Genomic DNA, 23,127 nt, shown 5'->3' on the forward strand with positions numbered 1-23,127 from the left:
GGAACATGTAGGTTTTTCTGTAAGAACACTAGTTGATCCACATGCTCTGGTTTGAGGGTGCTTCTTTTTGCAGTTATCACATCTCCTGCAGTAGAGAAAACTCTACACTTGTACCTGGGATACACAAGTATTGCTTTGACAGCTGAGAGAGGAAGGAAAATATAAACTCATGCTACCATTTCAAAGGGTCCACAGTGAGAGGCAGATATATAAATATATTTCCATTTCCTCTTCTGCCTTGGCATAGGGGGTCTTAGGTTCTATTGCACCCTCAGCATCAGTGAAAGACTGTCTAAGCAAAGTCATGAGCAGCGATGTGGCCTTTCTTTTGGGAGGAGAATGGCTGTTCTCAATGGGTGTTCCTTGTTCCAGAGTTACTTTTTTCCCTAGGCACTTCACCCACATTTGTCCTTCTATTAGATGTAGTCTGTGTTCGAACAAAAGGTAATAGTATAAGAAGAGCACACACTGAACTGCCTAAGAGTGTGATTCATTCTGATGGGGTGTGGAAACCGCACAGTAATCCATACAGTTCCCACACCGCATCAGTGAAGCAGGGGTTACACAACACAATGTAGCTGAGCTACTAGCTGTCAGGGAGGAAACATGATGAAATTCTAATTACCTCCAAAGATGCAGCTTCTTCAGTCACTCCTGTGTATATCTCCAATCTCTCCTCCTCTGTGAAAATAAAAGGCAATCCCTTAAAGTGAGGATCCAGTGCAGAGGCTATATGAAGAATCTTCTTCTCTGCCTCAGTGCTGTACCTCTTCAAAAGATCTGTTTTGATGGCATTCTTGATCTCATGGGTCATGGGTGTGTCCCCCATGGTGTCTTTCATGCTCTGGAGCAGTTGTGCATTTAGAGGCAATGCAGGCAATGAGAGACACTGTTGGGTTGGCCTCTTCTGACATCAGCAAGGTTGCATCCTTCATTGGCTTTAATGCACTCACAGCGTCCTCTGCATTTGACACATCTGTTTCATTGAGAGTGCAGAGATCAGCCTCTCCTTTTCTGACTTCTGGAGACAGCAAGGTTGCACAAACTGCAGGTTGTTCTAAGAACCTCTCAACCATGTCATATGCGCTGTTCCATCTTGTTGGCACATCAGTTATTAGCTTATGATTCTTCAGGCCCAGACATTTCTGTTTCTCTTTTAGACAGTGGCTTGCTCTAGTGCTGTGGTGAAAGAATGTGGATATTCGTCGCACTCTGCCGAAAAGCCTGGAGAGCGTGACCCCTTTTGGTGCCCCGCTGACATGCAAGATTGAGTGTATGGGCGAAACATTTAACATGAGGAAATTTACCAACTTGAGCTGCAACTATCATGTTCGCCGCGTTGTCGGTCACAAGCACTACAGATTTATCGGACATTTATCGGATTCTTCCACGACACGAGACCGTAGCTCTGCCAGATGAGCACCCGTGTGAGGCTCATAAATGGCTCTCGTTTGCAACACATGTGACAAGACCTGCCAGTCCTTAGTAACGTAATGTGCTGTTATTGTAACATAGGACTCTGTTGTGACTGAAGTCCATGAATTGCACGTTATTGCGACTCGACTGGCTTGGTTCATTGATGCAATTACCTGAGCTTTGGTTTCCTGGTAGAGTGCAGGTTTAACGTTTTCTGTAAAGTGACTGCATGACGGGATCTTATAACGTGGCTCTATCGACTTCAAAAGGTAGCGAAACCCAGGGTTGTCCACAACAGAGTAAGACTGTAGGTCCTTGGCGATGAAAGCTGATACAGCTTTGGTTAGTTTCTTCCCTTTTTCAGAGTTGGGCGGGAAAGTTGACATGGTTTCTCAAGTTCGTAGTATTCCCTAGGTATTTAATTTTTGTGTGACAGGCTTTACACACAGCGTGAGTCTTGTCCAACTCGCGCTTCCCTGTTTGTTCGCAAAATCCAAAATGTGCCCAGATGTTTGCTTTTAAAACGCTGGTGCATTTTATTATCTCTTGCTCTTTTTCGCCTTCTGCCATTATACTACCACGTACGTGACGGAGATGGATGACGTAAGTTGCCAAACTGTCAGTGTTAAAAAAAAAAAAAGCACTTGTAAACTAAGCCGCAACAAGCAAGCAACAACTTTCCTAAAATATTACTGTGTCTGGCTGTCTGACTCTGTCAGTCCCTTTTATGAGTGCACTGAGCCAGAGACCCCCCTTCCCCCACAGCTGCCTGACACTGACGGAGAACCCCCTTCCCTCACACCTTTCCCCACAGCTGACACTGACAGAGACCCCCCTTCCCCCAATGGCATGCTACCCAGGAAATCCCCCTTTGGGTGACCCTTGAAGCAGTTGAATGTGATCCTCTCTTTATTGCCAATGCTACCTGACCGCCGATCAGTTAAGAACCCTATCCCACGCCACTCCCTACGTCTTTGGGACACCTTGAAGTTTAAATATAAGCTCCAATCGCCCCATAACTCTTTACTATCGTATCTGTATAACCTGTCCTTTCCCCCAGCTTGGGAATCCCCAGCCTCATTCCACAGATGGCTGACAGCTGGCATTATTAGGGTGCATTCCCTTATATTACTCAATACGTTTAAACCCTTTCGAACCCTTTGTGACTCATATGGTATTCCAAGCTCTGAAATTTTTCACTACCTGCAAATCAAACACTTCCTGGCCCAATGCATCCTGCTAAATGGGAACATGATTTAGGGATCTCGCTAGACCTCGATGACTGGTCCAAAATCTGGCAGACGACGAAGCCAGCTTCACAAAATATAGTGTCTTCAGAAACTAATTATAAAGTGATAATGCGCTGGTACCTAGTACCAGCACGCATTGCGAAATGCTTACCATCATATCCTTCAGAATGCTTTCGTGGCTGCCCGGATGCAGGTACGCACATGCACATCTGGTGGTCATGCCCTAAAGTACAAAAGTTTTGTCAGGCAATATTCCATATTCTCTCCACGCTTATGGATGTGTCCATCTCCCCAGACCCATCTCTGACTCTTAAATCTGAAGCCAGACAATGTCTCTAAATTTCGACACAAACTATTCTTGCAGGTCACTACAACAGCCAAACAAACCATAGCAAAAGCTTGGAAAACCCCACACTTACCCTTACCTAAAGTAAAACCGAATCACCAATGCGATGATCCACGCCAAATTTGACGCTGTCTTGACTGACAAGGTCGAGAAATTTGATAGACTCTGGGACCCTTGGGTAAATCATTTTCTCCACCCCACCGCCCCCCCCCCCCACCCAATTTTGAAAACTCGCATTTATTGCCCTGAGTCGATTCTGTGCATTAAACGAATCTACTCACGCTAAGTACCTGTCCACCCCCCTCTCCCCCCCCCCCCCGACGACCCACCTTCTTCCCTTTCTCCATCTACTCCCCCCCCCCCACCTCTTCTCTACTCCCTTTCGACCTGTTCTTTTTTTTTTTTCTTCTTCTCTTTCTTTTTTGCATACATATACAGTAGCACCTGCAATGTCCCTGTCCCATTCAGCCCCTGTTGTTCTATATACAGCTTTATGGTAATTGAGTTCAGTGATTCCCTTTCTCATCTACCGCCTGTAACCCCTTGCTTCTTCAGTCTCGGTCCATGACCGTGAAGTTTCTTTCTTCCCCATATTTCTTCCCACTGGGACCTGAGAACCTTGGTACTATTGCTTCTCTGTGAGATGATTGGCCGTTGGTTGCGCCTCCCCACTCAGGCACAGCTAGCTCCCTTTACGGGGTGCCTGGGGGTTGGCCGCGCCCACCTTTCTCCTCTCCAGATCACCTATTTTGCCGCCCCCTTTGTTCAACAACTAGCATGGTTTACCTGTAGTTACAGTTGTTTATTGCTCTCTCTCTCTCTTATTGCTGATCATCAGTGCCCTGATTACAGAAAGTTAAAAAACAGTGCCCACAGTGCCTACCATCAGTGCCCACAATCAGTGGCCAAAGTGCTGCCAGTCAGTGCCCATCAGTGCAGCCTCATCAGCGCACATCGGTGAAGGAGAAAAATTACTTATTTTCAAAATTTACTGACAGAAAATAAGAAAAACTTCTTTTTTTGTTTTTCAAATTTTTTTTATTTTTTTTGTAAGAAATAAATAACCAAGCAGAGATACCACCAAAGAAAGCTCGATTTGTGTAAAAAAAAATGATAAAAATTTCATATGGGTATAGTTTAGCATGACTGCGCAATTGTCATTCAAAGTGTGACAACGCTGAAAGCTGAAAATTGGCCTGGGCAGGAAGGGGGGGAAAGTGCACTGTATTGAAGTGGTTACGGCATTTAAAGAAAATACCAGCTAAAACAATTTGTTCTTGTTTTGGCTACTGTGTGGAGGAGACCAGTCACCACTATTTTTACTGTTGACAATTATTGTTGGTAAAGAAAGTGAAGGAAAGTAAATTGTAACCAGTGCAGGAATAGCTAGGAAATCTTTTTAAGGCTCGGTTTCCACTACCGCGGCTACGAAGTCGTGCTACTTCTAGCGCGACTTCGTAGCTAAAGTTGTTTGCGGCTTTCAGTGAAACTTGTCCCTCATTATAGAGGGAAGTCGCACTGAAGCCGGCTCAAAAGTAGTGCACAAACTACTTTTGAAGTCGCCGCAACTCAAGTCGCGGCAGTGGAAACGGGCCGAATTGAAATCAATGGCTTTTGACTTGCTGTGCGACTTGACGTGTCAAGTCGCACAGCAAGTTGCACTAGTGGAAACCGAGCCTTAGGGAACATTTGATCATTTTGTAGAATTGTCCACTTCTGTTATGTCTCTTGGAAAGGAAGCAGAGGGAAATCTCAGACATTAATTTTGAAATGTCTTGATTACGCACCATACTTTAGCTTTTGTAGGTTACCGTGTCTCACTGCAGAGACAAAGAAGCAGGCGTGTGCAATATGTTTTTTTTTAGATGAATATCCTGGTATGATAGCTAAAGGTAGAATCTCTGGACATACTTTCCTGAATAGTTTTTATTTATCTTTTTTCATGACACTTCTAATCTATGATGCTTATGTAAATAAAGAGAAATTATTTAAAAACCTCTGTTCTGGTCTGTCTGGATTTCACTACATAATTTTAAGAAAATATAAATAGTCTGGTGAAAAAGCAAGTACACCTCATGGAATTGATTGACCTTTACAACATTGATACAGGCAAACGTTAGATTCTAATTCAAATAATGCCAACAGAAGGTAACCTAAAAAAACAAATGAGACCTGAAAGTGACTTGGTGTATTCATTTTCATGATTTAAATCAGGGGTGGGGAACCTACGGTTCGGGGGCCGTATGCGGCCCCCAAAGTCATTTGGTCCGGCCCCCTGTGCAGCTGAGTCTGTGTCTCTCTCAGCTGATATGTCAGAACGGAGCCGATGCTTCCTGTATAGTTTGTGCTTCGTTATGACAGTCTGAGTGAGTCACAGGTGGAGAGCTATCAAATGCACTCCGCCTGTGACAAATACAGGAAACATCACCTCTTCCTCCAGCGTGGCACTACTACACTTCTCCTAGCCAGCATTTCCCGCCAGCAGCACACACAGCAGTACCAGTCAGAACCAGCAGTACCAGCCAGAACCAGCAGTACTCATAGCAGTAGAAGCCAGAACTAGCAGTACTCACAGCAGTAGCAGCCAGAACCAGCAGTACCCACAGCAGTACCAGCCAGAGCCAGCAGTACCAGCCAGAACCAGCAGTACTCACAACAGTACCAGCCAGAGCCAGCAGTACTCACAGCAGTACCTGCATTACTCACAGCAGTACCAGCCAGAACCAGCAGTACTCATAGCAGAACCAGCTGTACCAGTCAGAGCCACCAGTACTCAAAGCAGTATACCAGCCAGAGCCAGCAATCCCAGCCAGAGCCAGCAGTACCCACAGCAGTACCAGCCAGAGCCAGCAATACCAGCCAGAGCCAGCAGTTCCCACAGCAGTACCCACAGCGGTACCAGCCAGAGCCAGCAGTACTCACAAAGGTACCAACCAGAGCCAGCAGTAACCACAGAAGTACCAGCCAGAGCCAGCAGTACCCACAGCAGAACCAGCAGTACCAGCAAGAGCCAGCAGTACCCACAGCAGAACCAGCAGTACCCACAGCAGTACCAGCCAGAGCCAGCAGTACCAGCCAGAGCCAGCAGTACCCACAGCAGTACCAGCCAGAGCCAGCAGTACTCACAACAGTACCAACCAGAGCCAGCAGTAACCACAGAAGTACCAGCCAGAGCCAGCAGTACCCACAGCAGAACCAGCAGTATCAGCCAAAGCCAGCAATACCCACAGCAGAACCAGTAGTACCCACAGCAGTACCAGCCAGAGCCAGCAGTACCCACAGCAGTACCAGCCAGAGCCAGTAGTACCCACAGCAGTACCAGCCAGCAGTACCTACAGCACAGTACAAGCCAGCAGTACCAGCCTGAGCCAGCAATACCCAGCAAGCCAGCAGTACCAGCCAGCTGTACCCACTAGCAGTACCAGCCAGCTATACCCACCAGCAGTACCAACCAGCAGTACCCGCCAGCAGTTCTTTTCAAAACTTACCACCTCAAAAAGTCAACTGCGCTCCAGACTGACCGACGCAAACCTGGAAAACCAGTTGCGAGTAGCAACATCATCAATACCAGCTAACATCACACACCTCACCAAAGAGAAGCAGTTGCAGCTATCACATTAGGGGTGAGTTAATTAAATGTTTGACCAAATATAACAGGCTAATTTTTAAGCTGATAATTTTGTACGGCCCCCGAATGATTTTATAAATACCCAAATGGCGCTTGGCAGAAAAAAGGTTCCCCACCCCTGATTTAAATGAACAAAATGCTGATTTTGTCATATGGAAAAAATACATCCCTTACAAACCTCAGAAATCTAGGGGCTGTTCTCTGCTATTGACACATGCCAAGATCGATAGAGCTGTCTAAGGCCCTCAGAAAGAAAGTTGTAGATGTCTGAGTCTGGCCCTGCAAACGTAGGCCCCTTTCACACCAGCGGACCGATCGGGTCTGTCTGTCCGTTTTTCAGGTGGCCCTGATTTCACTACCCGTTGTTCTCAATGGGGTGGCGGATATCAGCGACACGTGTCCGCTGTTACCGGCCGTCATCCAATCTGGTCTGCTAAAAACAGACCGATGGGGATACATTTTCCATCCGTTGGGCAGATCGGATGAGAATATGATTTACCAGACATGCTGTCCGTTTCCATCGGACGGCCCATAGAGAAGAGGAGACTGTGTTCATGTCTGCTCTTCATAGCGGAACAGACACAGACCTGTTATTTGCCTGCTCAGCGGGGATCAGCAGACAGATCCCTTGCTGAGCAGGTGGATCCACTTGTACGGATTCTGCCCTGTGTGAAAGGGGCCTTAATCCAAGAGGTGCCTGTTTGATGCTAAAACAAAATTTAGGATAGACCCTTTGCATACTTCTATACAGACAGTCCCTGAGTTACAAACATCTGACTTGCATGCGACTCATACTTAAGAACAGAGAAAATGTGACATCAGGCTGGTCCAAGACACCGCTGGGCGGCCATCTTGCTGCTCACCGCATGCTGCCACCTACTGTCCAGCCGACCTGTCAGCATTCCTACATCCCTGTGTGGCCAGTTAACCCTTCCCTATGCTATCCAAAACGTAAAAATTATTTTTTGGCTGGAGTTACACTTAAAAAATTAACCTGTTCCAGCTTACATATACATTCAACTTAAGAACAAACCTGCAGAACCAATCTCTCCATCGTAACCCGTAACAGGATTTTTTGTTCACATACATTGCTATACATAATTAAGCTGGCCAACTGTGTTAAAGTAATCCTTCTCTGGCCAGTCCCTACTGTTCTGCAAACCACAAATGCTCCACTGGATATAGTGGCAATATGGGGCAAATAGACACAAACTGCAGGAGAGCTACAGGTGCCGATTTTGTCACTGACCTGGACTATACAATAGAAATAAGATATACCTGTGCCCAAATACCACTAGCTTATACATATATATAACTCCTCAGGTGCTAAAGGTGTGTGACAACATGTTAACACAAAAAATTCTGGATGGACCCTCTGCACACTGCTATACACCCTTTGTTAGCAAACTGCACAAAAACAGGGATTTTAGTTTACATATATTACAATACATGTTTAACCACTTCCATACCGAGTCATGTAAAATGACGTCGGCAAAGTGGTTGTCTAGATCCGGGCCGCCGTCATATGACGTCGGCCCGTTCTAGCTGCTACTGCGCGCCCCCGGCGGCGCGCAGCGGCGCGATCAGGGATGAGGCTCGTCCCTCGGACATAGCCCATCCCTGATCAAGGTAAACAGCCAATAGAAATTGGCTGTTTACCACGTGATCGGCTGTGTCAATCACAGCCGATCACATGAGCGGCTCCAGTACGAGCCGCTCGTTCTCTCTGCAATGCGCGCCCCCGGGGGCGCCCAGAGCAGCGATCGGGGTCGAGGCTCGTCCCTCGGACAGAGTCGATCCCCGATCTAGGTAAAGAGCCAATGAAATTGGCTCTTTACCACGTGACCGGCTGTGTCCAATCACAGCCGGTCACAAATGTCAACAGAGAACACGGTAGCTAGCTGTCACCGTGTTCTCCTCCTCACACACTGATCCTGTGTGAGAAGGAGATTGCGGTAACAGCTAGTTACCAACTACAGTGCACCCTAAACACACTGATTGCCCCCCCCCCCAATAAAGAGCACCTGTCACTAGCCCATCAAAGTACCCGAGTACCTGTCACCAGCCCATCAGGTACTCAGATGACAGGTACTCGGGTACTCTGATGGGCTGGTGACAGGTATTCGGGTACTCTGATGACAGGTACTCAGGTACTCTGATGACGGATACTCTGGTGACAGGTACTCGGGTACTCTGATGACAGGTACTCGGGTACTCTGATGACGGGTACTCGGGTACTCTGATGACGGGTACTCGGGTACTCTGACAGATACTCGGGTACTCTGATGACAGGTACTCGGGTACTCTGATGACGGGTACTCGGGTACTCTGACAGGTACTCGGGTACTCTGATGACAGGTACTCGGGTACTCTGATGACGGGTACTCGGGTACTCTGATGACGGGTACTCGGGTACTCTGATGACGGGTACTCGGGTAGTCTGATGACAGGTACTCGGGTACTCTGATGACAGGTACTCAGGTACTCTGATGACAGGTACTCGGGTACTCTGATGACGGGTACTCGGGTACTCTGATGACAGGTACTCGGGTACTTTGAGTACCTGTCAACGGAGTACCCGTCATCAGAGTACCTGAGTACCTGTCACCTACCCATCAGAGTACCCGAGTACCTTCCACCTGCTCATCAGAGTACCTGACGCCTGAAGTACCCAAGTACTTGCCGCCTGCTCATCAGTACCCATCACTACTCATCAGTACTCATCAGTACCTATCACGTATCAGTACTGATCATCAGTACAGTATCACCTATCAGTCAGTGAGTACTACTCATCAGTACCTATCACCTGCCTGTCACCTGCCTATCAGAGTACCCGAGTACCTGTCACCTGCCTATCGGAGTACCCGAGTACCTGCCACCTGCTCATCAGTACCAGAGTACCTGTCACCTGCCCAACAAAGTACCCGAGTACCTGTCACCCTTCATACAGCCACCATGTCCAAGTCCAAAAAGGTTTATATACGTCCTCCGTTTAAACCTAAATACCGGTGTTATGGCAGCAGATAGCTGCCATAACCCTGGTATTTTTTTAAACGGTGGACGGTTGGCTTTCCGATAAGGGTGGTCCCAGCGGCGGATTCGCCGTGGGATCACCCTTCCGGGATGGCGGAAGAGGTGCCCTCCCCCCCTCCCGACGCGTTCCGGTCCTTTTCCCCGCTTACCGGACCCGGCAGCGGGGAAAACGATCCGGTCCCGAATCCTCACAGACAGGATGTCGAGTGAGGGCAAGCTTGCCCTCACTTGACTCTATGGTCTTGGAGGACCGGAGCTACGGAAAATGTTGTTGCCTAGCAACCGGTTTAAAGGTCCTTTTTTTTTTTTTTTTTCATTTTATATTATAATTATTATTTTTTTTTTTTTCTATCTTTTAGTGTACTTGTGAGATCTGAGGACTTTTTGACCCCAGATCTCACAAAAAAGAGGTCCTGTCGTGCCTATTTCTATTACGAGGAATATTTACATTTCTTTTAATAGAAATAAAAATGATAATTTTTTTTTTTTAAACTGTGTAAAAATAAAAAATAATAAATAAAATAAATAGTAAAAAAAAAAAAAAAAAAAAAAATTAAAGCGCCCTGTCCCCGTTAGCTCGCGCGCAGAAGCGAATGCATACAGAAACCCCGCCCACATATGTAAACGGTGTTCAAGCCATACATGTGAGGTATCGCCACGATCGTTAGAGCAAGGGGAATAATTTGAGCCCCAGACCTCTGTAACTCAAAGGTGGCAACCTGTAGAAATTTTTAAATTGTCGCCTATGGGGATTTTTAAGTACCAAAGTTTGTCACCATTCCGTGAGCGTGCGCAATTTTGAAACATGACATGTTGGGTATCTATTTACTCGGCGTAACATTATCTTTCACATTATGGAAAAAAATTGGGCTAACTTTACTGATTTCTTATTTTTTAATTAAAAAAAGTGAATTTTTTCCAAAAAAATTGCGTTTGGAAGACCGCTACGCAAATACGGTGTGATAAAAAATATTGCAATAATCTCCATTTTATTCTCTAGGGTCTCTGCTAAAAAAAAATATATAATGTTTGGGGGTTCTAAGCAGTTTTCTAGCAAAACAACTGATTTTAGCTTGTAAACACCAAATGTCAAAAATAGGCCTAGGCAAGTGGCTAGGATGCATGATGATGCTCCTTGGATGTTAGGCCCCTCTATATGGCTAGGCTGTGAAAAAGTCTCACACATGTGGTATTGCCATACTCAGGAGGAGTGGCAGAATGTATTTTGGGGTGTCATTTTTGCTGTGTACATGCTATGTGTTAGGAATATCCTATAAATTGACAACTTTGTGTAAAAAAAAAAAAGTTTTCATTTTTTTCCCACATTTTCCAAAAACCTGTGGAAAAAAATGATATGTTCAAACGACCCATAATGCCTCATAGAATATACGTTGGAGTGTTTGCTTTCCAAAATGGGGTCATTTTGTGGACTTTTCCATTGTATTGGTGCTCTAGGGCCTTGAAAAGTGTGATAGGTAGTAAGAAAGTTTTATGTGTATTTATGCTCCTAGAACGCCTGAATGTACTTCTTGGACGTGGAGTCTCTTTTTGTGGCCAGGCTGTGTAAAAGTCTCACACATGTGGTATCGCCATACTCAGAAGGAGTAGCAGAATGTATTTTTGGGTGTAATTTTTGCTGTGTACATGCTATGTGTTAGAAATAGCTTATAAATTGACAACTTTGTGGGAAAAAAAAGAAAAAAAATTTTTTTCTTCATTTTCCCAAGAATTGTGGGAAAAAATTACAACTTCAAAAAACTCACCATGCCTCTTACTAAATACCTTGGACTGTCTACTTTACAAAAAGGGGTCATTTGGTCGGTATTTGTACTGTCCTGACATTTCAGGGCCTCAAGAAAGGAGATAGGCAGTCAGTACATCTGGTGTGATCAATTTTCAGTAATTGGTACCATAGCTTCTAGACTCAATAACTTTCACACAGACTAAATAATATACACTAATTTGGGTTAATTTTACCAGAGACATGTAGCAGTATACATTTTGGCCCAAATGTATGAAGAAAAATTTATTTTTTGCAAAATTTCATAATTGAAACTAAAAAAAAGTGTTTTTTTTTCAAAATTTTTGCTCTTTTTTTGCATATATCACGAAAAAAAAAACCCCAGTTGTGATCAAATACCACCAAAAGAAAGCTCTATTTGTGTGAAAAAATGATAAAAATTTTGTTTGGTTACAGTGTAGCATGACTGAGCAATTGTCATTCAAAGTGTGAGAGTGCTGAAAGCTGAAAATTGGTCTGGGCAGGAAGGGTGTCTAACTGCTCTGTATGGAAGCGGTTAAGCTGGCCAACTGAGTAAAAGTAATCCCTCTCTGGCCAGTCCCATCTCTGCTTTGTAAACTGCAAACGCTCCAGTGGATATGGTGCCAATATAGGGCAAATAGACATAAGTTGTAGGATTTGTGCTAAAAGAAGTCTTCAAGAACCCCAAAATAAATGTTTGAGTTGTTTTGGTACCTTTTTATAACAGTTGGGTTCAAAGTGCATGCAACTACATTCAGAAAGAGATTACACAAATTCACCCTGCATTGGAGGTGTGTATTGTTTTTTTTTTCTTGTCTTTAAAGAACATTTAAACAAAATTACACATATGAGTAGACATGACTCCCAGCCGGCAGAACACAGTTGCTCTATGGGAAGGAGTCCCCCGTTAACACTGACTGACTATGTTGATGAGGAAATTGAGTGATTTTCTTTAGCAGAAAATAAAATTGCATCATCTATGGCTTGCCTAACATCTGCTTGTTATTTTTTCACATTGTGCTTGGTTTGTTACCAGTATATTTTAAGGACAACATGGCGTAGCTTTTGTTAACATTTACAGCTATTCTAAAATGTTCATCCCCAAAGGCCCAGTTAAATTAAAGTGACAGAGTTAGACTGGATCACTAAAGGGTTTTTGAGCCACATAGCATGCATCATGAGAACTCCTTGAATGTACAGTATAAATCCTATATGAACTTTCATGCATTTATCTTTTATTTTGTTCTAGAATATGTGTGATGCCATGGCTATTCTACATAAGTTACAGACTGGCCTTGATGTCAATGTGAGGTTTACTGGAGTCAGGGTGTTTGAGTACACTCCTGAGTGCATTGTGTTTGATCTTCTTGATATACCACTTTACCATGGCTGGCTAGTGGATCCAGAGGTATGTATGCTTTAAGTTTTTAACAAAATAACTGAAAAGAAAAAAAAGGTTTGATACTATATAATGTGGCTTTACTTTTAAAGGTGGTGTGTTTTTTTTTTTTTTAATAGCAAAAATTTCTTGAGGTAGTAGTACAGAATGTAAGTGTCAGGTAACTGATAAAGCAGGACACTGTGGTTTACTACTATCTTTAACTGGACACTTTCCGTTACTGTGTTCCCATTAATAAGGACCATCTTTTAATCATATTTACAAACCTTTTTTAGTGTATTTCTAATTGAGAAGTGTTAATGGACATGACCGTGGTGGAGATTTACTAAAACTGGTGCACTCAGAATCTGGTGCAGCTGTGGATGGTAGCCAATCAGCTTCTAACTTCAGCTTGTTTAATTAAGCTTTGACAAAAAATAACCTGTTAGCTGGAGGTTTCTATGCAGAGCTGCACCCAATTTTGCACTCTCCAGTTTTAGTAAATGACCCCCAGTGTATTTTATTCTGTATGCTGTCATACGTAAATAGACTAGGACAAGGTCATGCATATTTGTGAATACCTGCTTAGACTTATAGTAATTATAGTATTTTTTTTTTTTTTTAAATTGCCATGCCATGTTTTTGTGATATTCATCCTACATCCTTTTTTCAAAAGGTAAAGAAAGCCCAAAACATGTAATTTTTCTTGTAATACGAGTAATTTCCATATCAGTCTCATCTTTGAACACTTGTGGATCCACTGCTTATGTCATCTTTATTGACGTTGAAGATTTTATGTACCAAAGCTGCTGTATTTGCCTTGACTGTGACTGTAAAGGTAAAAAAGGTATACACACATGATCGGTGTTATGGTTTTGCACAGAGCAGAACCAAAACATCTCTTCTGGGTTCCCCACTGGTGCTCTCAGCTTCTCCTACCTTCTGGGTGCCCCCATAGCAAGCCACTTGCTATGGAGACTCTCGTGCGAGCGAGCTAATGAGTTGGGCTCTGTGTGTCCATTGACAAACACAGTGTGGCTTGGCCCCCGCCCCCCACTCCCTCCTCACAGCATTTGATTGACAGCAGTAGGAGCGAGTGGCTCCCGCTGCTGTCTCTGAGGGAGGGCTGGGGGGAAGCTGACCATGGAAAGAGAATGCATTAAAGTAAAAAACCTTCTGCCTTAACCACTTAAAAGGATTATAAAGTCTTGTTTTTTTTTTCCTATTAAAATAACAAACATGGCCCCTACCTTTTCTTAAGTGCCCCCAAAGCAAGTAGCTTGCTATGGGGGCACCTGGGCCGAGCTGCATGTATCCATTCAGACACAGAGCTGCAGTTTGGCCCCGCCCCCTCTCTCTCTCTCTCGTGATTGGCTGAGTTTGACAGCAGCAGGAGCCAATGGCGCCACTGCTGTGTCTTAGCCAATCAGGAGGGAGAATTCCGGACGGCTGAGACACTCGTGGACTTATCTGGATGGAGAGGAGGCTCAGGTAAGTATGAGGGGGCTACGACACACAATAGTTTTTGTTTTTTTTAATTCATCTTAATGCATAAATTGCATTAGGATAAAAAACCTTCTGACTTTACAAACCCTTTAAATGTCACTGCCTAAGTTCTCTGACAGAGACCAGGTACCATATGGAAGCAAAGTTACTCTTTACAAGCAAAGCAGACTTTTTTGGGATACTTATGACCATTATGCGTGTTGAACAGGCACACTACAGTGTGCTTCGAACATCTGACACTGAAAAAAATGCAGCTCCAACTGGAGTACAGCGTTGATAGTTGGTCACTCGCTCTCCAATTTAGCCATTTATAAAAATTCTGGTATTCTTTTCACTGAATACAAGACCTTCATTGAATGGAGGAAGGTTAAATGTGTCTCCTGGAGACCTATAATAGCTGGATGAAACTTTTGAATACACGATGCAATCATAGTACGTTTGAGTGGGTCGTTCACTCCTCGGACATTCCAGGAGACCAAAGGAGTAACTGGTGGATCAGACATGGTCCATGCTCACCAAGAAGTGGCACCCCTGTATAATCCAGTTCCGGTCGATAGGCTTCCTCACATAGCCTGGGGTGGGTAGCATGGTGTTATGCATCTCGGGGGCCATAACAGACTGAAAGGTATAATGCGTTGAGGCACCTGGCGAATTCCTGCAAACTAGGGATCGACCGATTTATTATTATTTTTTTTTTCAGGTGAGCTCCAGTTTTATGGTTGCGCTCCATGTCACCTAGTTGGCTATGTTTAGCCTTGGGTAGTATTTTTTTCTTGCTGTTCCCACCCCTCATATTTGACACTGCTTTGGACATCCCACGTAGTCAAGAAGATGAGGAGCTGTGTCCGTCAATGAACGAAAGAGAAAATGGGATTTTTAAATCACCGCAAAATCCATGTCTCTGAAGTTCATTGATGGACACTCTCTATGGAGCTTGGGTTTTTTTCTTCTGACACTGCTTGTAACAAAACTGAGTACCTAGAGCAGAGAGTGAGAGTATACCCCCTGGGACTGCCCCATAGACTTAGTCAAGTTCTTTCCTGCCTCGTGTTCTACTCCTGTATAACCCACGTAGAAGATGAGAAATTGTGTCCATCAATAAACATCAGAGAAATGGATTTTACGGTAAGACAAAAATCCCATTATTCCTCATGCTATGGACTCTTTTTATAGTCCGGTATACCAGAGACCACCCATAGGATGTAATCATTCCTCTTGACCACTCACAGGTCATTTTGTGGGTGAGATCCGCAGCACATGATTGCACCCCCCCCCCCCCCACAACCACATGGTCAATTGGATATGCAGCAGCCATCTTTAAATGCACAATGTCAAAGGCTCACTAAACCATCTGTGATTGAGAGATATTATTACACATGTATGGGAACATTTGTCATGAATCAGTTAAAAGTATCCACAACTGATACAACTTTATTTTGACAGGTTTACCTGTAAGGAATAGGTACAACCAAAGTTACCCTTTGTGGTCTCCAAACTTTTTTCAGTACGTTACCCCTTTTGAGGAATCACTTTAAAAAGTGGTCTAGTCCACCTGTGGTAGACCCTCCTGTTTCCAGGTTGCATAAAGCAACCATGATCCCAGTAGAAGACACCCCATCCTTTAACCACTTTACCACCGGAGGCTTTTGCTGTCTTCCGTCCAGGCCACTTTTTGCGATTCGGCGCTGTGCTGTCTTATCAGGAGATGGATTGAGGACTGCGGAAGAAGGGGAGGATCAGAGAAGACAGGATCAAACAGCCTTTTTACACAATGCAGAGGATTAACCCCTTAGGTTCCGCAGTGAGTATAACAGGCATGCTTTACTACATATACAGACTGATAATACTGTTGTAGGTTTAGTAACACTTTAACCACTTTAGCCCCAGAAGATTTGGCTGCTCAATGACCAGGCCCTATTTTGCGATTCGGCACTGCGTGACTTTAACTGACAATTGCGCGGTCATGCGACGCCGTACCCAAACGAAATTTACGTCCTTTTTTCCCCACAAACAGAGCTTTCTTTTGGTGGTATTTGATCACCTGTGCGATTTTTACTTTTTGCGCTATAAACAAAAAAAGAGCGTTTATTTTGAAAAAATAACAATATTTTTCACATTTTTTTTTATATGAAATTCCCCCCCAAAAAAATGTAAAAATCAAATTTTTTTAAAATTTTTGGCCAATTTGTTTTCTGCTACCTATGTTTGGTAAAAAAAATCACGATAAGCGTATTTTGATTGGTTTGCGCAAAAGTTATTGCGTTTACTAACTACGGGAAAGATTTCTGTCATTTTTGGTGGGTTTTTTTAACGAGTAATGGCGGCGATCTGCGTTTTTTTTTTTGCGGGACTGCGACATTGCGGCGGACAGATCGTACCCTTGACTGACATTTTTGACACTTTTGGGGGTACCAGTGACATTACTGCAGTAATCAGTGCTATATATATGCACTGTTACTGTAAAAATGACACTGGCAGTGAAGGGGTTAATTTTATTGGAGAGGGAGGGGTTAATGTATGCCTGGTGCTTACTGACGTGTGTGGGGGGGAGGTGACTTTGTGAGACAGGGACAGATCGGATGTCCAGCTATGCTGAACAGTCCGATCTGTCACTCCCTGTCACTATGGAGATCCGCCCGCTCTGTTTACACAGGCGGGCGGATCTCCTCACTCGATTCCCCGACGATCGGGGCAGAGCAGCGGCGATCGCCGCTGCTCCTCCCCTGGCCCGACTCCCGCTGTGACTGAAAACAGCGCTGCCTACAGGGGGAGGAGTCCAGCGACATAGGTCTACGTCGCTGGACGGGATCGTGGCAAAGTGCCACAGTAGCCTCCATGTGAGCGGAGGGAAAGTGGTTAAAGACTCGGCTGACAGGAAAGCAGAGGCTGTGGCATGCAGCATGTTTACTATGGCTGGTTCGGCATTGCAGCCAGTCTTGGTCTTAGCCCTGGTGTCTCAGACTCTAACTAAATGGGCCAGGCTTTTGCTCCAGGGCCTGGGGGGTGAGCAGGTTCCCGCTGCTTATGTTGATTTAGCGGACCAGTTGGTCCATGGGCTGCAGTTTATTTGTGATGCAGCTTTGGATACACCACCTGTGCTGTCCAAACTTTGTTTTAGCGGTGGTAATTTGGAACATGTTGTGGCTTAGGAATTGGTCTGCAGACCAAGCATCTAAGAAGGTCCGCACTGATCTGCCCTTTCTAGTTGATTGGCTTTGTCAGGCTAGTCTGGATGACATAATTAAGGGTCTCACAGGGAGAGGGAAGAGTACCTTCCTGCCACAATCTAGGAAAGGGAAGGAGCCTCGTCGCAGACGGGGGCCCTCCTTCTCAGCCCATAGAAAATTATTTTGTGCTTCTGTGACTGAGAATAAAGGAAATAGATCTTTTCAATCTTCCCTGGGAGGTTCCAAGCAACCTTGGTCTGGTAAGCCTAGAGCTAGCTTCTCCGGACCTACTGACAAGACCCCTTCAGCATGAAGGTCTGGCCTCACCCATTACTGGGGTAGGGGGGACATCTTCGATGGTTTACGGCCCTGTTGAACTCCTTCGCTAGCGTCAAGGGGATCCATAACCTGATAATTTTGGGGGTACCAAAAAGGGGTCCAAACTTTGTCCATTTCTGATTTTTTAGGACCTAAGTCCCCTTGTGCGGAGATAATTCCTGCAATGGTTCGGGTGAACTATCTAAGGTCCCCCCCATCCCTGTCCAGGAAATTGAATTACCCAGGTCTGATTTTAGTTCTAACCAGAGTGGTTCTTCCTCTGGACAAATTTCAGGATTCACAGGCTGTGATTCACCGGTTGCTGTCACACAGACAGCTCTCTCTCCCGACTTGCATACAGGTTCTAGGTCTGGTGGTATCCACCTTCAAGACAGCTCTGTTTGCACAGACCTGCATGCAGCTCCTTCAGCAGGTTCGGCCCCACCGCTGCAGGCATCCAAGGTCCATGGTAAGGCCAGTATCATCCTCGGCTCAAGCTTCTTCTATGGTTTCTGCAAGGAATCAAGGGTGAGGGTCCTCCAATCATTCTGGTGGCCGTAACCGTCCCTTCGGGGGCTTCTTCTCAGAGAGAACCAGTTGTCCCACAAGCTGATCTACCATCCTGCTTTACAGATGCTGGTTTTAATAGCTTAGCTATTGAAAACCAGGTACTGAGGGATAGAGATTTGTCTGGATCAATGATCCCTACTATGGTGAAGGCAAGGAAGTATTCTTCCAGCAAGCTATACCACCGTACGTGGAAAGTGTACATTTCTTGGTGTGAGTCTATTGTTGCTCATCCTCGATCCTTTTCTGTGGCTTGGTTCTTAGCCTTTCTTTAGCGGGGCATTGAGCAGAAGTTGGCCGTGAGTACCATCAAGGGACATGTCTGCCTTGGCAATCTTCTTTCAGCGACCCCTAGCCACACACTCCTTAGTTCGTACTTCATTCAGGGGGTTCGACATTTGACTCCACCTGTACGATCTCTTTTGCCACCATGGGATTTAAACTTTGTGCTCTCAGTTCGCCGGAAGCCTCCATTTGAGAATGGGAGATTGCCTTGCCTACATTATCCCAGAAGATGGCATTCTTAGTGGCTATTACCTCAGAGTTGGTGGCACTATCCAGTCGTAGTCCCTATTTGGTGGTCCATAGGGATCAAGTCGTTATTTGTCCCTGTCCATTATTCCTGCCAAAAGTTGTCTCAGACTTCCATTTAAATAATGACATAGTGTTGCCTTCTTTGTGTCCCAAGCCAGCTTATCCCAAGGAATTTGCTTTGCATGCCTTGGATGTGTATCTCTGACAGCTACGGAGTCCTTTCATGGGTCAGACTTGCTTTTTGTGGTTACGGACGGAACAAGGAAATGGCTGGCCACTTTTTCGGCTACCATCTTCAGATGACTGGCCTATTTTATTAGAGGTCAGGTTCCTCCTTTCCCTTTCACAGCACATTCTACTCGGGCGCTTAGTACTTCTTGGGCCTTTCCGTCATCAAGCATCAATATCTCAGGTCTGCAAGGCGGCCACTTGGTTGTCGGTGCATACTTTCACCAAAGTCTACAAAGATGCTTTGGCATCTGCGGATGCTTCTTTTGACTGCAAGGCTTTGCAGGCTGCTGTTTAAGAGGGGCTTTTCCCTCTTGAGGTGGGGTTTTTCTTTACCTTTTTATTTTTCAATTGGGGCTCCTGTGACCCTGTTAAGGCCCCATGTGTCCTGGTTAGGGCTCTTATGTTTAGCCTTGGGTTATTTTCCCAACCCCTCATTTTCCTTTTGGCACTGCTTTTGGACGTCCGAGTAGTTATGATTCATGGGGCGCTGTGTCCTGTCAATGAACAAAAGTGAAAATGGCATTTTTGTATTTACCATAAAATCCATTTCTCTTAGTTCATCGATGGACACAGCACCCACCCCTCTAAGGAGTTTTTGATACTTCTAATACTGCTTGCTACTAAACTGATTATCTAGCACAGAGAGGTGGGTTTTATACCAAGCTGAGGACGGCCCATGTGCGTAGCCAGGTGTTTTTTGTTCTGCCTAGTCCCACTCATGGAGGAGGCAATATAACCCAGTAGTTATGATTTTGTGGAGCACTATGTCAGTCGATGAACTCAGAGAAATGTATTTTACTGTAAGAGCAATAGATTTTACTGGTAGGTACAAAAATCCAATTTTTTTTTACTATTCTATACTTAGTGTGAAAATAGGATGTTGTCAATAACTATATATCTCTATACCAAATAACTATATATCTCTATACCAAATAACATAATGAGATACATAATGTGAAAAATTTCAAGAAAAAAAAAAAATTAATATTTTTCAGCAGTTTTCTTGCATAATTTTAACTTTCATGCCCCATCCTCCAGAAGCCCTGCTAAAAATAATCCAAGGATTATATCTCCAGCTAAACAAGGACAGGATTTCATCAGGGAGATAAACTACCCACAACCTCAGAAAACAGGCCCAATACTCCCACAACAAGACCCCTTTGCTCCCTACCCCACAACAGGGAATACAATTTCTGATGTAATGCTTAAAGACATGCTGCATTCCCTCAGAGCATCTATACACACTGACACGATGCGCTGCATGCTGAGCAATTCAAGTGTGAAATGCAGAATATGGGTGACAGAATCAGCACTGTTGAAAACTCCATAGGCAAACAGACCTTATCATATAACACAATGGTAGACGCACACAACAAGCAATCTGAAGACATAGTATGGTTGAAAGACAAGGTCGCTGACCTAGAAGATAGGTCCAGAAGAAATAATCTCAAATTAAGGAGGATCCCGGAATCAGTACAACCAAATCAACTAGAACAATATGCAACCTGCCTGTTCTCATCCCTGGTCCCTAATCTGACTGAAAATGATCTAGCAATAGACAGAATCAACAGGATCTCTAAACCTGCTTTTCTAGTGGCAGATGTACCGAGAGACGTACTACTCAGGATCCAATTTTTTCAATTAAAAGAAAAAATAATGACAGCTTTCCGCAAGAATGCTGACCTTCCTGCCGAAGTCGCTAATTTACAAATCCTACCCGACTTGTCCAAATATACCTTGCAAAAAAAGAATCTTGCGACCATCACTAAAGCACTAAGGAACCATAAAATCCTACATAAATGGAAACACCCTGCGTCTCTTTCCATTACCTATAATGGAACCACCACCACTATTTTGTCCCTAGAAGAAGGCATCAACTTACTTCAGAAGTGGGGCATACTACTCCCCTCCAGAAACCCACCTCATCATCCCTTGACCCCCATGCCTACGGATAACGAATGGCAAATTGTAGCAAGGCAAAAGCATGGAAAACAGAAAATGCATAATGGAGGTCACGCAAACACATCCTCTCATCAACCAGCTTCCCTGCCTATGGAATAAAAATTCTCCTAATGGCCCTCAATCCACATCTTATATCAACTTTTTCAGTTGATCCTGGACCCTTCAAAATGTCCTCTTTTTTACCCCCCTTCTTCATCCCCTTTTTTTTTATGACATATGTTTCCTTTTCTCCAGTGACTATAGTCCAGGTCAATACATACAAATCTTACTCTGCTCCATCCTACATGTACCACGCACTTATTGGAATTACAGCTACTCCATCTGCGACACCCCAGAAAGAACTACATAATATGTCAAGATGCCTTTTAAATGTATTTCGGTAAATGCCAATGGCCTTAATCATCCAGCCAAAAGGTTTGCTTTTTGGAAATAGGTGAGGACCTCACAAGCGGATATTGTGGCGGTCCAAGAGACTCATTTTCAAACCTCTAACCATCCTAAGTGTACCCATAAAGACTTTCCCCACATCTACCTAGCAACATCACCTACCAAAAAAAAAAGGAATTCTACTAGCGATCAAGAACACTATCACAGTACAGACCAAAGATATTGTGATTGACCCAGAAGGAAGCTACATAATTTTAACTGGTAACTTTAATGATCTTCCAATGACTCTGGTCTCACTCTACGCGCCTGACACGCACCAGCTGCGCTTCCTTTGTAGACTACTTAAATCCATAGCTAAGGTCAAGTATGGTAACCTTCCGATGTGCGGAGACTTTAACATAATGGTTGATCCTGAGATAGACTCATCGTCTTCTCCGAGTGGAAGAAGGGTCTCTCTTCAGGGATTACTGCACAAAGAGAGTCTGTATGATGTCTGGAAGTTCATGCCTCGGAAAGAGATTATACCTTCTACTCATCCAGACATCGTGCCTACTCTAGAATAGACCTCTTTATCACGGACTGGCACCTCTTGGGCAGGACCTCATCAACGGTTTTCAAGGACATCACATGGTCAGACCATGCTGTGATCAAGCTAACCATTGATGAGGGGATCCCTAGAGGTGCGAATCCTGTTTGGTGCTGTAATGTCAGAAACTTACAATCCAATGTATGTAGTAAACAGATCTCCCAACACCTACAAGAATTCATTCAGATTAACTCTCCATCGGTATCAGATCCTTGGAGTCTTTGGGGAGCTCATAAAGCATATATGAGAGGAATCTGCATTCAGCAAAATTCCAAGCTTAAAAAAACATATAATCAAAAACTCACCCACACTTTAGCGCAAATCAACGAACTTGAAATAAAAAACAAGCAACATACGGACCCCATCATTACCAATTCTCTAACAAATCTTAGACACCAACTCCACTCCATATTATTAGAGAAACATAATATATAACTTAGGAAATTAAAATGAACCTATTATGCGCAGGCGAACAGAGCAGGTAAAGTCCTAGCAAATAGAACAAAAGTCCGGCAATCCAAATCCAATGCTTCTACCATATCTGAATTCTTAGACAATCTTAACCTACCCAAACTCACGGAATCACAACTATCCACACTGAATGCACCGATCACATCAGAAGAAATCCACAAAACTATACTTTCACTTCCACATGGTAAATCACCCGGACCAGATGGCTTCCCTAGTGAATACTACAAAATATTTCACCATATTCTCTCCCCGCATCTTGCAAAAGTTTATAATAAAGCAGTGGATGTTTCAGCCTTCCCAAAAGAAATGCTTGAAGCTTATGTAGTAACAATCCCCAAACCTGGAGAAGACTTATCCCTTCCATGTAACTACCGCCCTATCTCTTTGCTGAATACAGACCTCAAAATCTTTGCCAAACTGTTGGCTAGATGTCTGCAGGGCGTGATGCCCTTTTTGGTCAAAAAAGATCAGATGGGCTTCATACCCGGTAGACAAACAGACGGATAGTTAACATCATACATCTCAGAAAAAAAAAAATCGAACGCCTTCTCTGCTCCTTACTCTGGATGCGGAGAAGGCGTTCAA

General features: G+C 44.3%; 1 protein-coding gene across 1 annotated transcript in view; it reads left to right on the plus strand.

Annotated features, from left to right (window-relative positions):
- MINDY2 (MINDY lysine 48 deubiquitinase 2) overlaps positions 1-23,127 on the plus strand; it is a 187,086-nt gene that overhangs the window by 29,279 nt on the left and 134,680 nt on the right. The window contains exon 3 of the mRNA XM_082257052.1: positions 12,685-12,843. Within this exon, the coding sequence (XP_082113178.1) occupies positions 12,685-12,843 (159 nt within the window). The remainder of the gene's footprint in view (positions 1-12,684; positions 12,844-23,127) is intronic.

This window comes from Pelophylax lessonae (assembly GCF_965119305.1).
Source record: "Pelophylax lessonae genome assembly, chromosome: 4".
NCBI classification, from domain to species: domain Eukaryota; kingdom Metazoa; phylum Chordata; class Amphibia; order Anura; family Ranidae; genus Pelophylax; species Pelophylax lessonae.